Source organism: Oryctolagus cuniculus, chromosome 17, assembly GCF_051225735.1.
Source record: "Oryctolagus cuniculus isolate XC-2025 breed Fujian yellow rabbit chromosome 17, ASM5122573v1, whole genome shotgun sequence".
Lineage (NCBI taxonomy): Eukaryota > Metazoa > Chordata > Mammalia > Lagomorpha > Leporidae > Oryctolagus > Oryctolagus cuniculus.
This window is the reverse complement of record NC_142883.1, coordinates 44,125,271-44,140,452: the sequence shown is the minus strand read 5'-3', so window position 1 is coordinate 44,140,452 and position 15,182 is coordinate 44,125,271. Positions and strand designations below refer to the sequence as shown.

Genomic DNA, 15,182 nt, shown 5'->3' with positions numbered 1-15,182 from the left:
GATTCTGTCCCAGTTGCTCTTCTTCCAGTCTAGCTCTCTGCTGTGGCCTGGGAAGGCAGTGGAGGATGGCCCAAGTACTTGGGCCCTGCACCCGCATGGGAGACCAGGAGGAAGCACCTGGCTCCTGGCTTCGGATCAGCGCAGCGTGCCAGCCATAGTGGCCATTTAGGGGGTGAACCAACGGAAAAGGAAAACCTTTCTCTCTGTCTCTCTCTCTCTCTCACTGTCTAACTCTGCCTGTCAGAAAGAAAAAAAAAAGATGAAAAAAAGAAAAAAAAGACAGAAGTCGAGTTGGCACAGGGAGAAATTTGGTTATGAAGGAAATTAAAAAAAAAATTGAGACATAGTTTAAAGGGATATGAGGAATAACAGAACATAAATTTATATGCTCATGGGACCAGAGTTTTACAGAGATAGGATTTGGGGGCCAGCGTTGTGGTACAGCAGGGTAAGCAGCTACCTGCAACGCTGGCATCACATAGGGGCACTGGTTCAAGTCCCAGCTGCTCCACTCTCAATCCAGCTCCCTCTTCTGCCTAGAAAAGCACTGGAAGAAGGCCCAAGCACTTAGGCCCCTGCCACCCATGCAGGAGACCCAGATGGAGTTCCAGGTTCCTGGCTTCAGCTAGTTGTGGCCATTTGGGGAATGAATCAGCAGACAGACATCTCTTTCTCTAACTTGCCTTTCAAACAAATAAAATTAATCCATAAAAAAAATTAAAGAGGGAGAGTTAGGATTTGGTGATTATATTGGGGATAATGGAGAGGGGAAGGAAGCCAAGGATTATATACAGTATTGATGGTGGTGCCTCTGATGTGACCGAGAACACAGAACCAAGGGCAATTTACCTCAAAAGATCTTATGTGTCCACGCCATCAGGCAGATTTTTGTTTCTTATGAAAGTGGCCTTCGGAGTAAATGTAAATGCAAAATGTGACAGAGCCTCTCCAGACCTCACCACGCGCTGACAGGATTAATTGTTTGATGAGTTTAAGACGTCTTAGAGTAATGCTGCCATGATAAACTAATCCAGCAAGCCAACTGAATATAAACGGACTTGTACTGGTAGAAGGGATGGAGTTTAGAAAGAAACCCTAAACTCACAACTGACAGGAGAGCAATCACGCGCTTGTAATCAAAATGCTCAGGACTTACACACTGGTAACCTTCAGACCAACAGTGGAACTAGGCTTCTTTCCCAGGAAATTAATCAAACCAATACTGTCTACATTCTCCATGTCTGTTAACAGCACTGTAGCTTAATATTCCCTTATTGCTTCCAATATTACAGTGAATTTTCATCAAAGTATTTTTGAAGACTTTAGGCCATCTCCCAAAGAAAAATAAGCGTCAGTTCTTGCAAAAAGGGAAATGAACGGCTCCAGTCGATTCAAGCGAGCGCCTAGAAAGGCAGAAACCGGCAGCAAATAAAGTTTTGATTTAACCTTTTCTGATGTGCATGACAGACGTTCGGCGAATGTTTGAAAAAAAAATCTACGGAAAATGAACCGCACCTCAACAAGACCTTTGATCTTTAGTAAGGGCTGAAGGATGTGACCATCTACCAAAAGTTCTAATTGTGTTACTCAACAATATGGAAAGAGCTGGAATTGGGCATAGCCCTCTAGCCTAATGGCCGAGCTGCCGAAAGCGCCGCACGATTCGCATCCTCAGACCTGATCCGGCTGGGAAGCCCGGGTCCCTTCCTCCCAACCCTTTGGCGTGGCCCAGTTTTCGGAAGCTGCTGGGAGAAGGACCGGATCCCAGCAAAGCCTGTTGATTCACCAGACCAGCTGGTTCACGGGTTCTGGGTGCCACCGGGCTGGGAAAGGCCTTGAGACTCCCCAACTCCCCTGCTTTCCTGCCCCCTCCCCCTCAGAGAGCAGGGAAGGCCGGGGCCCCCTTCTTCCCGCAGACGGCTCCCCAGTGCCTCCTCTCTTAAGGGACCAGGCCCTAGCAGCCTGGTTCCCTCCTGACCTAGAGCGAGAAACACGCGCTCCACGCCGAACTTTACCTGTCCGACGGCCGCCGCTTCTCCGGTGCGCTAAGCCCCCGCTGAGGAAAATGGAGTCGGCGAACCGAGACTGGGAAAGGATAGTCCGGACCCACCGCACGGCCCCTCCGCCTCCGCCGCCGCCGCCGCCGCCGCCGCTGCGTCAACGTGCTGCGTCACTTCCGGCTCCCTGTCACCGGGAGTGGGCGGGCTGTGTCTTGCTCTCTACTCCCACCGTTCCCGGGAGTTTCGTCCCCGGGGCGCGAGGGCTGTCGGAATCGGTTCAGGAAGGTAGCTATCACACAGCCGCCGAGACAGAGCGAGAGTTGGAAGTAACCACGCCCAGAGCGTTCCGCAGGCCGCTCTAGCCAAAGGCACCATAAAGACCAGCCTAGGGCTTCTTCACTTCCTTCTCTCTGTGGTTCCTCCCCCAGCTTCCGGTTCCGGGGAGGTACCGGGGTTTCCTCAATAGGGGCTGCGCGGTCCGGCGAGGATGGCTGTCGCGTCGCTGCTGGTGTTCGGGGGTTTGTGGAGCGCTGTGGGAGCCTCCAATCTGGCTGTGGTTACTTGCGGTTCTGTGGTGAAGCTACTCAACACGCGTCACAACGTGCGGCTGCACTCCCACGACGTGCGCTACGGATCAGGTACTGCGGGCGACCCGGTTCGGGTGGGCCGGGGGCGGGGCCTGCGAAGGTTGGGGGCGCTCTGGGGAGGTTCCTGAGGGCTGGAGCAGGGCAGCTGAGGTTCTCCCTAGCGAACTAGGCAGTGCGCCCATCTTTAACGTTTTTGTGAAGTAGGTACTCTTAGTATCCTCATATTTTATAAACGAGAAAACAAATGAAGTGGCTTGCTGACAGCCTTGCAACTGGTGACTGGGAGACGGGGTTCTGTCTAATCTGTTTAGTCTTTAAGCTGCTGCGGGAGAGAAAGGCGTGTAGAAAATCTCAGTAAGTGGTGCCTCTCTGAATTCTTAAGCTCAGAGTCCACACCCCTCTGTATACCAGCTCTTTTACATCTTGTTCTTCACTTCGTATCTTTTGTCACCTCTTAAATCAAACCTTAACCTAGATCTGGCAAAGAACTTAAACTACAGCAGTCACAGGTATTGCAGAGGAGACTTCTTTTTTACCTTTTTGAAATTAAAATACTTGGGGTTCAATCATTCAGCGTAGATTTTTCTTTTTTAAGGTTTATTTATTTATTTGAAAGGCAGAGATGCAGAGAGAGAGGGAGAGAGATTTCCATCTGCTAGTTAACTCCCCAAATACCTTCAACAAGCTAGGGCCCAACAGCCTCATCAAGGCCTCCTGCTGGGTCATCACTCCCCCTCCTTGCCCAGGTGTTTCTGGATTGTATGGAGGTGGTGGCCTAACCTGCTAGGCTACAATGTGGGCCCCTCAGCATAGATTTAATGAGTTGCTGCTGTGTGCCTGGTGTTTTTCTAGATACGGGAGATGCAGTAGTGAATCCGTCAAGCAAGTTACAAGACAATAAACACAGACAAGAAAAGAGAGAAGGAAGCAAGATGAAGGCGGGATCTAAGAAAAAACTGGGATAACTGATGAGGTCTCTCAGATGGGCCAGGTGGTGCCTGAGTCCCAAAACCTGTTGGACCAGTTACACTGGGAAAGGAACTAAGTTATCATTGGGATGTTTTAATTCTAGTGACCATTAACATACTTGTGTCAAGCTGCTTTCTTTTTCATTCGACCTTGTTTCCTACTTTGGATCTACTGAATTAGAATAGAACTGGAAGGAGGCTTAGCACTGAGACTCTGTAGGTCTCAAAAACTAAAGTGGTTCTGATGGGCAGCCAGATTTGGGAACCAGGTTCAGTCTGGAACTCAGAATAGCTGTGCTGAGCCTGAGAAAGTTAAGTGCAAGACAATTAGAGATGGAATTGTTCAGAATGAACTGTGATTCTTGATCTAGGGTCAGTTGGAATCACTTGAGAAACTTGTGGGGGCCAGTATTGTGGTGTAATGGGTTAAGCTGCTGCCTGCAACACTGGCCTCCCATATGGGCGCTGGTGTGAGCCCTGGCTGCTCCACTTCTGACAGTTTTCCTGCTAATGTGCCTGGAAAGCAGTGGGCCCTTGGGCCCCTGTAACCACATGGGGAACCCAGATGGAGCTCCTGGATATAGCCCCAGCCAGCAAATGGACGATCTATCTCTCTCCTCTCTGTAACTCTGCCTTTCAAATAAATCTTTAAAAAAAAAAAAAAAAAAATGCAGGGCCAGCTTTGTGGCACGGTGGGTTAAGCCGCTGTCTGCAGGTCCTGTATCCCATAAGAACACCAGTTTTAGTCCCTGCTGCTCCACTTCCAATGTAGTTCCCTGCTAATGCACCTGGGAAGGCAGCAGAAGATGGTCCAAGAGCTTGGGTCCCTGCCACCTTCATAGTAGACCTGCATGGAGTTCCAGGCTCCTGGCTCCAGCAGCCATTTGGGGAGTGAACCAGCAGATGGAAGATCGCTCTCTTTCCCCCTCTCCCTATAACTCTGCCTTTCAAATAAATAAATACATCTTTTTGAAAAACCTACATACACAAATACTTTTGTTGTGACTCCTAATAAATATCTAAGAAGTACTCATAGAAGTAAGTAGATGAGGACCAGGTATGGAACCCTACCTCAATAGATGGCATTAAAACAAGGATGAGCATTTTGTTCAGTGGATTAAGCTGCTGGTTGGGATGCTTGCATCTCATGTTAGAGTGCCTGGTTCAAGTTCTGGATGTCTCGTTTCTGATCCAGCTTCCTGCTAATAAGCCTGGGAGGCAGCAGATGATAGCTTGAATACTTGGGTTACTGCCACTCATGTGGGAAGCCCAGATAGAATTCTTGACTCCAGGCTTTGCCCTGGCTTAGCCTTGGCTGTTGAGTATTCTGCCTTTCAAACAAAGAAATGAGTAAATTTTTTAAAGAATATTCAAATGAAGAGCTTGAATCAATGTGTGATACCTGGCTCAATGCAAATTAGCTAACAATTATTAATTGATAGCTTGTATTTTTGCATGGATTTTAATTTTTTTGCATAAAAATAATCTTTTAATTTTGCTTTCCATGAAGTCTTTTATTTTTTTAAGATATATTTATTTATTTGAAATTCAGAGTTACACAGATAGGAGAGGCAGAGAGAGAGATAAAAGGTCTTCCATCTGCTGGTTCACTTCCCAATTGGCCGCAACAGCCGGAGCTGCGCCCATCTGAAGCCAGGAGCCAGGAGCTTCTTCCAGGTCTCCCATGTGGGTGCAGGGGCCCAAGGACCTGGGCCATCTTCTGCTTTCCCAGACCATAACAGAGAGCTGGATTGGAAGTGGAACAGCCTGGTCTTGAACCGGCGCCCATATGGGATGCTTTATTTATTTATTTATTTATTTTTTGACAGGCAGAGTGGACAGTGAGAGAGAGAGACAGAGAGAAAGGTCTTCCTTTTGCCGTTGGTTCACCCTCCAATGGCCGCCGCGGCCAGGGCACTGCGGCTGGCGCACCGCGCTGATCTGATGGCAGGAGCCAGGTGCTTTTCCTGGTCTCCCATGGGGTGCAGGGCCCAAGCACCTGGGCCATCCTCCACTGCACTCCCTGGCCACAGCAGAGAGCTGGCCTGGAAGAGGGGCAACCGGGACAGAATCCGGCGCCCCAACCGGGACTAGAACCCGGTGTGCTGGCGCCGCTAGGTGGAGGATTAGCCTAGTGAGCCGCGGCGCCGGCTGGGATGCTTTATTTTTTTTATTTGACAGAGAGAAAGGTCTTCCTTCCATTGGTTCACCCCCCAGATGGCCGCTACGGCCGGCGCTGTGCCAATCTGAAGCCAGGAGCCAGCTCCTTCCTCCTGGTCTCCCAAGCGGGTGCAGGGGCCCAAGAACTGGGGCCATCCTCCACTGCCCTCCTGGTACACAGCAGATAGCTGGACTGGAAGAGGAGCAACCGGGACTAGAACCCAGTGCCCATATGGGATGCCGGCGCCGCAGGTGAGGATTAGCCAAGTGAGCCACGGTGCTGGCCCCTCCAGGAAGTCTTAAAACATGTGTTTTTGGCCGGCGCCGCGGCTCACTAGGCTAATCCTCCACCTAGCGGCACCGGCACACCGGGTTCTAGTCCCGGTCGGGGCGCCGGATTCTGTCCCGGTTGCCCCTCTTCCAGGCCAGCTCTCTGCTGTGGCCCGGGAGTGCAGTGGAGGATGGCGCAGGTGCTTGGGCCTGCACCCCATGGGAGACCAGGAGAAGCACCTGGCTCCTGGCTCCTGCCATCGGATCAGCGCGGTGCGCCGGCCGCAGCGCGCTGGCCGCGGCGGCCATTGGAGAGTGAACCAACGGCAAAGGAAGACCTTTCTCTCTGTCTCTCTCTCTCTCACTGTCCACTCTGCCTGTCAAAAAAAAAAAAAAAAAACATGTGTTTTTAAAGATGTATCTGTTTTAAAGGCAGTTACAGAAACAGAGATCTTCCATCTGCTAGTCACTCCAGATTGCCACAACAGCTGAGGCTGGGTTAAGCCAAAGCCAGCAGCCAGGTACTCCATCTGATCTCATGGATGACAGGGGTCCAAGCACTTGGGCCATCATCTTCTGTTTTCCTAAGTACATTAGCAGGAGCTGGATCAGAAGTGGAGCAGCCAGGATTCCCAACTGGCTTTGCTTCTGTATAGGATGCTGCCTGTGCAAGCAGTGGCTTAACCTACCAAGCCACAACATGGCACCTCCATGAAGTTTTTAAAGAACCCTCATATAATTATACACCTGACATATTCTAGGGGCTGCCCAGGCTAGTAATTCTTGATCTGTGTATGTGTAGGTAAACACTGCCTGTGCTTCAAAACACCATGTACATCTAGTGCCCTTTGATACAAATTCTTGGAATTTTCTGATATGGCACACACTCTATTATATAATAACTAATACTAGATACTAAAAGAGTATTTTTCATTAATCTTTTAATGTAAAAGAGAAAATATTGCCTTAAGTTTAGTGTTTCCTGGATACTTCTCCATACATTTTATGACACAGGGCACATTATCGGCCGCAGGAGAGAGAGGGGTCAGATGGCACTCACTGTTTTTGTTACTGCAGGTAGTGGGCAGCAGTCAGTGACAGGTGTGACCTCTGTGGATGACAGCAACAGTTACTGGAGAGTTCGGGGGAAGACTGCCACAGTGTGTGAGAGGGGAACCCCCATCAAATGTGGCCAGCTCATCCGGCTGACACATGTCAACACTGGCCGGAACCTCCACAGTCACCACTTCACTTCACCTCTTTCTGGAAACCAGGTGAGATGGCATCCAGGGCACTGTTGCTGCTCAGCATTATTCCGTTGGGTGGTTGTTCGTCGCTTGGTTCTTACACCTTTTCCCGGTGTAGATGTTCTCTTTTGTGCAGACCTGGAGAAGTGATTCTGTCTCCATGGTGTGAAGAAAATTGTTTCGGGTCCAGATGGAGAAATGGAGACTTTACATCCAGACCAAGTCAAGAAATAGGGAATGAGTACAGCACAGCTGTATGTTAGCTTACAATAAGTTCTCCTAATTCCTGCAACAAATCAAATTATTTTCCACTCTTGCAGGAGAAATGCTAATTCTCATTTTTTGAATGCTGCTAACCGTATCAGGCAAGTGAGTTGACTATTATAACACTTTTCATGGCCTTGAGCTTTCAGGCGACATAGACATCTTACTGACTCCTTCCCAGTGTGCCTGCAGTTTTCCCTGTCCTCATCTGACATGAGTAGGGTACATTTGCCAGTTATTGAAGCACTATCGGTAACATTATCAACCAAAGTCTCTCGTTTCCTTAGCTTTTACCTGATGTCCTTTTTTGCTTTCATATTACATTTAGTTGTCTTGTTTCATTTTAGACTCTTGGCTGTTGAAAGTTTTTCAGACTTTAATTGTTTTTGATGGCCTTGGCAGATTTTTTTGTTTGTTTGTTTGTTTTAAGATTTATTTATTTTTTGAAAGGCAGAGTTGCAGAAAGAGAGAGAGACAGAGATCGATCTTCCATCCACTGGTTCACTCCCCAAATGGCTGCGACAGCCAGGGCTGGGCCAGGGCAAAGCCAGGAGCCTGGAACTCCATCTGTGTCTCCCACATGGGTGCAGGGTCCTAAGCACTTGAGCCATCTTCTGTTGCCTTCCCAGGTGCATTAGCAGGCAGCTGGATTGGAAGTGGATCAGCCAGAATTTGAACTTGGACTCAGGGATGCTCATATGGGCTGCTGGTATTTCAGGCAGTGGCTTCACGTGCTGTGCCAGAATGCAAGACCCTGACTGACAGTTTTGAGGAGTGCTGGTCCAGGTGTCTTGTAGGATCCTTGCTTTGTTTGGATGTGATTTGAGTGTCCCTAAACGTTCATGTGATGGAAGCTTGGTTCCCCATGTAATAGTACTGAAATGATGGGGCCTTTAAGAGATACTTAGGTCATAGGGAGGCTGCTCCTGGAGAGGATTAATGTAGCTTCCCCAGAAGTATGTTCTCATAAGGGCAGGTTGTTATGAAAGAGTGGGTATGGCCCCTCTGCACTCTCCCTTGCCCTTACTCACACACATGCTCCCTCCTCACTCTGCCATGTTGTGATGCAGCAAAGAGGTCCTTGCCAGCTGTTGGTGCCGTGCTGTTTGGACTTTCTAGCTTTCAGAATTGTGAGCCAAGTAAACCTCTTTTTTTTTTTTTTTTTTTTGGACAGGCAGAGTGGACAGCGAGAGAGAGAGAGACAGAGAGAAGGGTCTTCCTTTGCCGTTGGTTCACCCTCCAATGGCTGCCACGGCCAGCGCACCGCGCTGATCCGATGGCAGGAGCCAGGTGCTTCTCCTGGTCTCCCATGGGGTGCAGGGCCCAAGTACTTGGGCCATCCTCCACTGCACTCCCGGGCCACAGCAGAGAGCTGGCCTGGAAGAGTGGCACCGGGACAGAATCCGGCGCCCTGACTGGGACTAGAACCTGGTGTGCCGGCGCCACAAGGCGGAGGATTAGCCTAGTGAGCTGCAGTGCCGGCCCTAAACCTCTTTTCATTATACTTTACCAACCGGGTATTTTGTTATGAAAACACAAAGTGGACTAATACCCCTCTATTTTTTTCATGATTAGATTGGGTTTATAAAGCGTTGGGAGGAAGATTACAGTTGTAGAGCGCCATGTTTATCACATCATATCAGGGGTACTTGGTATCTACAGGATTTATGACTGTTGAGATTGATATATTTTTTTAAAGATTTATTTATTTGAAAGTCAGTTATATAGAGGAGAGGCAGAGAGAGAGAGAGGTCTTCCATTCACTGGTTCACTCCCCAATTGGCCACAATGGCCGTAGCTGCACCGATCTGAAGCCAGGAGACAGCAGCTTCTTCTGGGTCTCCCACGTGGGTGCAGGGCCAAAGGACTTGGGCCATCTTCTACCACTTTCCCAGGCCATAACAGAGAGCTAGATCGGGAGTGGAGCAGCCAGGACTTGAACTGGTGCCCCTATGGGATGCAGGCACTGCAGGCGGCGGCTTTATCCACTACGCCACAGTGCTGGTCCCAATATTGATCTTGATTACCAAAGTGAAACGGTGTGTGTTGGATTTCTCCTCTAAAGTTACTTTTTTCATTTTCCTGTTTTCCAACTGTACCATTTTGAAGGAACCGATTACATGCAGGCCACACTTACTGAGCAGGAAGTTATGTTTCTCCTACTTTAAGGTGGACTATCTACATAATTTAGGATTTTTTTGTATAAAAGATTTGTCTCAGGGCTGGTACTGTGGTGGAGTATGTTAAATTGCTGGCATCCACATGGGCACCAGTTCCAGTCCTGGCTGCTCCATTTCCAATTCAGTTCCCTGCTAACGTACCTGGGAAAAGCAGTGGAAGATGGCCCAAGTTTTTGGGTTTCTGTACCCATGTGTGAGACCCAGATGAAGTGCCTGTATTCAGCCTGGCCTAGCTCTAGCCACTAAGGCCATTTGGGGAGTGAACCAGCAGATGGAAGATTCTCTAAGTCTGCCTTTCAAATAAATAAATCTTTAAAAATGAAAAGATTTGTTTTCCCTAATTTATTTATTCATTTTTATCAGTCTGAATACCATGGGTATTGATTTTGTACTTTGAGTTCTAACCCAGTACCACTCTCCATATTTTGTTGCTTGAATTGTTCACATTTTGGCCATTGGGAGTTTTCATTTGTCTATGGTGTTCATTTGACAGAATCCCATTGTACATGTATTTTATTATATATTTGAAAGACGAGATAAAGACAGAGCTCTCCCATCTGCTAGTTCACTCTACAAAATGCCTGCAATAGCTTTAGTTGGGCCAGGCCAAAGGCAGGAACTGAGAACTCAACCTGGGGTTTCCCATGTGAGTGTCAGGGACCCAACTATTTGAGCCATCACCTGTTGCCTCCCAGGGTACTCTTTAGCAGAAAGCTGGAGTCGGAAGTGGAGCCTGAACTCAACCCTAGGCACTCCGATATGAGATACAGGCATCTCGAGTGGCATCTTAACTGCTGCACAACATGCCTGCACCAGAGTGTATGTGGGGGTGTGTGTTCACGCACTTCCTTCCTTTCTGTACTGAAAGGTAGATGATCCTGGTTCCATCTTGCTGTTTCTTGCCCCGTCCTAGAGTTGGCCATTTCTCCAAGGAGCTCGATGTCCTTCTGTTGGGAATAGTATTAGAACCAAGTTGTAGACCCTACAGAGCTTGTTGCTGTTAGGATGCTGTTTGTTTTAGGCTGTCTCACCTGACAGAACAAAGAAATGTAGTGTGTATTCTAACTCAAGTGTACATGCATATCTATAAATATTTGTAATTTTCTGTACCTGTATTAAATTACATCTGGGTTCTTACTGATGTTTTCAACTCTAATCCATTACCAGAAGGAACATTCTAGGTTCCTCACTGTTTATTTGTAAATTTCTGCTGCAGCAGTGGGTTACTTGCTTCTCACCATCCACCCATTTACTTACTTGTACAGCTGCAGTAAACAAATGTAGCAATGTAAGAATTATTAGTGGGTAACTCCATGGGAAACAAATTTATGATACAGAGTACTATGCTTATGTAGAGTTGTTTTGGCCTTTAGTTTTACAGACTACATTTCCAAATGATTTATCATTTAAAATTATATAGTTACTAGGATGTATTTAAATTATACTCTTACAAAATAATCAGTAATTTTTTGATTGCTATTGTATAGAACCTGGTTATTTTGGGACTGGCATTGTGGCACAATGGGTTGAGCCACTGCCTGTGATGCTGGCATCCCACATGAGTGCTGGTATGAGTCCTGGCTGTTCCACTTCCAATCCAGCTCCCTGCTAATGTGCCTTGAAAAGCAGCAGGTGATGGCCCAAGTACTAGGGACCCTGCCACCCATGTGGGAGACCCAGATGGAGTTCCAGGTTCCTGGCCTTGGCCTGGCAGATAAGGGCCTCTCTTTCTAACTCTGCCTTTCAAATCAATCAATCAGTCTTTGTTTTTAAACATTTTTTATTTAGTTAGTTGAAAGGGAGAGAGAGAGAAATCTTCCATCTGTTGGTTCACTCCCCAGATGGCTGCAACAGCCAGGGCTGGGTCTCACACTGGTGCCCATATGGGACACCAGCACTATAAGCAGCAGCTTAACTCTCTGCGCCACAGTGCTGGCCCTAGAATAAATCAATTTTTAAGAAAAGAAAGAAACTGAATATTTGGCATTTAAGGGCAATGGTAGGGGCTGGTGCTGTGGCATAGCAAGTAAAGCCTCCACCTGCAGTGCCGGTATCCCATATGGGCCCTGATTCAAGTCCTGGCTGCTCCACTTCTGATCCAGCTCTCTGCTATGGTCTGGGAAAGCAATAGATGGCCCAAGTTATTGAGCCCCTGCACCCACGTGGGAGACCCAGAAGAAGCTCTTGGCTTCAGATGGGCGCAGCTCCGGCCGTTGCAGCCAATTGGCAGTGAACCAGCAAATGGAAGACCTCTCTGCCTCTCCTTCTCTCTCTGTGTAACTCTGAGTTTCAAATAAATAAATCTTTTAAAAAATTTTGGAAAAAAAAAAAGGGCTATGGTATTTATGAGGAGTGGAATACAGAAAATATGTTTTGCTCAGTTAATATTTACCATCACATTTGATTCTCACAGTTGCTCTGTAAGGTAATAGGACATTATTTTATAGAGGAGAAAAGGAAGGCTCAAAGGAGGTACAAGGAAGGGACTACGCCAAGATTCAAGATCTGCCTGATTCCAGAGCCCATCTCCTTTCTCTGTTTTATTTTTTAAATGTTTTTTGTTTGAAAGGCAGAGTGACAGAGACACAGTGACTCAATGGCTGCAGTAGCTAGAGCTTAGACAGTCCAAAACCAGAAGCCAGGAATTCCATCTAAGCTTGGGTCATCATCTGCAGCCTCCCAGGGTATATACTAGCAGGAAGCTGGATTGGGAGCAGAGGGGACTTGAACCAGGTGCTTCTGGGATGTGGGCATCCCAAGTACTGCCTTAACCTGCTTGGCTACAGTGCCCAATCCAGCCTTATTTTTCTTCCCGTTACTTCTTTCCCTTTCCTGATCTGTGTGTCAGCCATGTTAACATTGTCCCTTTTGTGTTTCCAGGAAGTGAGTGCTTTTGGTGAGGAAGGTGAAGGTGATTATTTGGATGACTGGACAGTGCTCTGTAACGGGCCCTACTGGGTGAGAGACAGTGAGGTGAGGTTCAAACATTCCTCCACAGAAGTATTGCTGTCTGTCACGGGAGAACAATATGGTCGACCCATCAGTGGGCAAAAAGAAGTGCACGGCATGGCCCAGCCAAGCCAGAACAACTACTGGAAAGCCATGGAAGGCGTCTTCATGAAGCCCAGCGAGCTGCTGAGAGCAGAAGCCCACCATGCGGAGCTCTGAGTCCGGAGGCACCGAGCCACTCTCACCACACAGTGTTCATGGACACCTGCAGCCACCCCGTCTGGAATTCTGGACACAGTTCCCTGGACTGTGGCCGTGTCCCCTCTGAGATGAAGACGTTTCACAGAAAACAGCGGCTGTGCTGGGAAGCTTCAGCCCTGCACAGTTGAACTGGTCACTCGCAGACTTGGGTTGGTTCTTTCTGAGGACTTGATGGAGGGGCAGATGCTTTTTCTTCATATTGATAAAACCAAGGGGACTGTCCCTCTGGGTTGGGAAGTTTTTACTCTTCAGGAGTTGGCATCGTGTGACTTTTCCCATTTTCCTTTCCCAAAAGTGATAAAGTAAGAAATGTATTGTTAGTCACGTTGTTGTCATTTATCAGGTGTGCTGCTTCGGGCCCTGCTTAGACCTCGAGTCCCAGGAGTCTTCCACGATGCAGGGGCCTTCAGCGCGGGTCCTGCGGAAGAGCTTTCCCCTCCCACCAGGCACCTCATCTTCCTATTGTGGACTAATTATGGCTACAGACTTGAAGAACACAGCACAGTAAAGAGCTAAGGATCTGGATCTGTTACTGCAGATGAGGAGAACGGGAAGGGTAGAAGGAAGAGCTAATATTTACTGAATGCTGAGTACTAGGCCCCATGTTTCACCAATGGATAACAGAAAAGTTGAGTAACTGCCTAAATTCTTTTTTTTTTTTTTTTTTTAAGATTTATTTGTTAATTTGAGAGGCAGAGTTAGAGATAGAGAAAGGTCTTCTATCTGTTGGTTCACTCCTCAAATGGCTGCAAAGGCCAGAGCTGTGTTAATCCGGAGCCAGGAGCTTCTTCCGGATCTCCCACAAGTGTGCAGGGCCCAAGCACTTGGGCCATCTTCCACTGCTTTCCCAGGCCACAGCAGAGAGCTGGGTTGGAAGTGGAGCAGCTGCTACACAAATGGGCACCATATGGGATGCTGGCGCCAAAGGTGGAGGCTTAGCCTACTATGCCACAGTGCCAGCTCCTGCCTAAAATCTTAGACTAGTAAATTTTGAGATAGCAACCCAGCTGTGTTTGACTCACTCTTACTACAGTACGCTTCTTTTTAGCTCTTGGAAGACAACATGTTTTTCTGGACAAATGTAGGGATATTGTTTGTTGAAAACGTGGGTAGGAAACTTCTTTTGCCTCTCTGACCACATTCCTGTTCCAATCAACTGGAGAAAGTTTGCTTATATCCTTGAGCCTGGTACTGGGGAATGGGGTGACTGCCATCTGGTGGAATTTTAGTGACTACCAAGCTCTTCATTGTTGCTGTATGTATTTGTGTATTTGCTTTAATGTTGAATATTTAGAAATAACCAGTTCGGTGCCAGACATGGTCCGTGACATTAAGACTTGGTCTCTTTTATAAAGGACTTGTGATCTCAGTAAACTGAAACCACCAATGAGTTGAGCTCCATCTCTGCTTCTGCTCCCTGTATTCCAGTTCATTTGCTTGGTTTCTTGAGATCTCTCCAGAAAGAAGTAGACAGATGAGTAAAACCCACAGTTCAGACTAAGATGGTCAGGAGTAGGGGTGGTGACAGTGTAGGGAGAAGGAAGGAAGTGACAGGACTCTTAGTTGAATAAAGGAGATGGGACAAGATAAGTGAAAGTAAAGAGATGTGCTGCTGGGCTTTGCCTGGAGGTTTGGAGGACGCACACTGATGGAAGGGTTCAAGCTGTAAGAAATGAACTGCTGAACGCAGCAGTGGGGGAGGGAGGGGAGACCTGCAATAACAAGAGGGCTAGCTACTGAGGGCGACCAGTTGGAAGAGTAAACCTGGAGCAGCACACAGGTGAAAGCTGAAATTGTACTTTACAAAAGGCAGCCAAAGAGAGGGGCTCTGATTAGAATCTCGAAGGATGTTTATGCGGGTTACCACGGGACAGCCAAGGGACAAGAAGTACTCCACGAATACTGATTTTGTAATCCTCACCATTTCTTTAGCGAGTATTGTAAAGGTATTAGAGCCTTCAGATTTTAATCCACAGCATCATAGCAATTCTAAGGGACCTGTCTGGCCAGTTCCCTTGAGTTACAGAGAAGGAAGCCAGCAAAATGGACCCTGACCTGAATTGACCCTGAAGTCTCTATTTCCTGTAATTATGTTTGCGTCCCAGATAACATTGTTTGGTTGCTTCTGCAACACCTCCCCCACTCCGGTTCGTGATACATGTAATAAAACCGTTAAACCTCTCCAGTGAAGTGCCCAGAACGGTGCTGCCCCCACAGCAGGTCAGTGCGTCTTAACTGACAGAAGACTATTCATACGGTAAATAAATGAAAAACTCACAGGCTTCTCTTGTGAATG

General features: G+C 47.7%; 2 protein-coding genes across 2 annotated transcripts in view; one reads left to right on the top strand and one right to left on the bottom strand.

Annotated features, from left to right (window-relative positions):
* The window catches only part of SUPT6H (SPT6 homolog, histone chaperone and transcription elongation factor), a 38,396-nt gene extending 35,963 nt beyond the window's left edge, over positions 1-2,433 (bottom strand). The window contains exon 1 of the mRNA XM_008271024.5: positions 2,016-2,433. The gene's annotated coding sequence lies outside the window, so the exon portion shown is untranslated. The remainder of the gene's footprint in view (positions 1-2,015) is intronic.
* Positions 2,434-2,461: 28 nt separating this feature from the next.
* SDF2 (stromal cell derived factor 2) lies at positions 2,462-13,206 on the top strand. The gene is made up of 3 exons (XM_002718923.6): positions 2,462-2,638; positions 7,063-7,259; positions 12,557-13,206. Exons 1-3 carry the CDS (start codon positions 2,488-2,490, stop codon positions 12,842-12,844), a joined length of 636 nt encoding a protein of 211 aa, XP_002718969.1. The 5' UTR covers positions 2,462-2,487; the 3' UTR covers positions 12,845-13,206.
* The last annotated feature ends 1,976 nt before the right edge of the window (positions 13,207-15,182 follow it).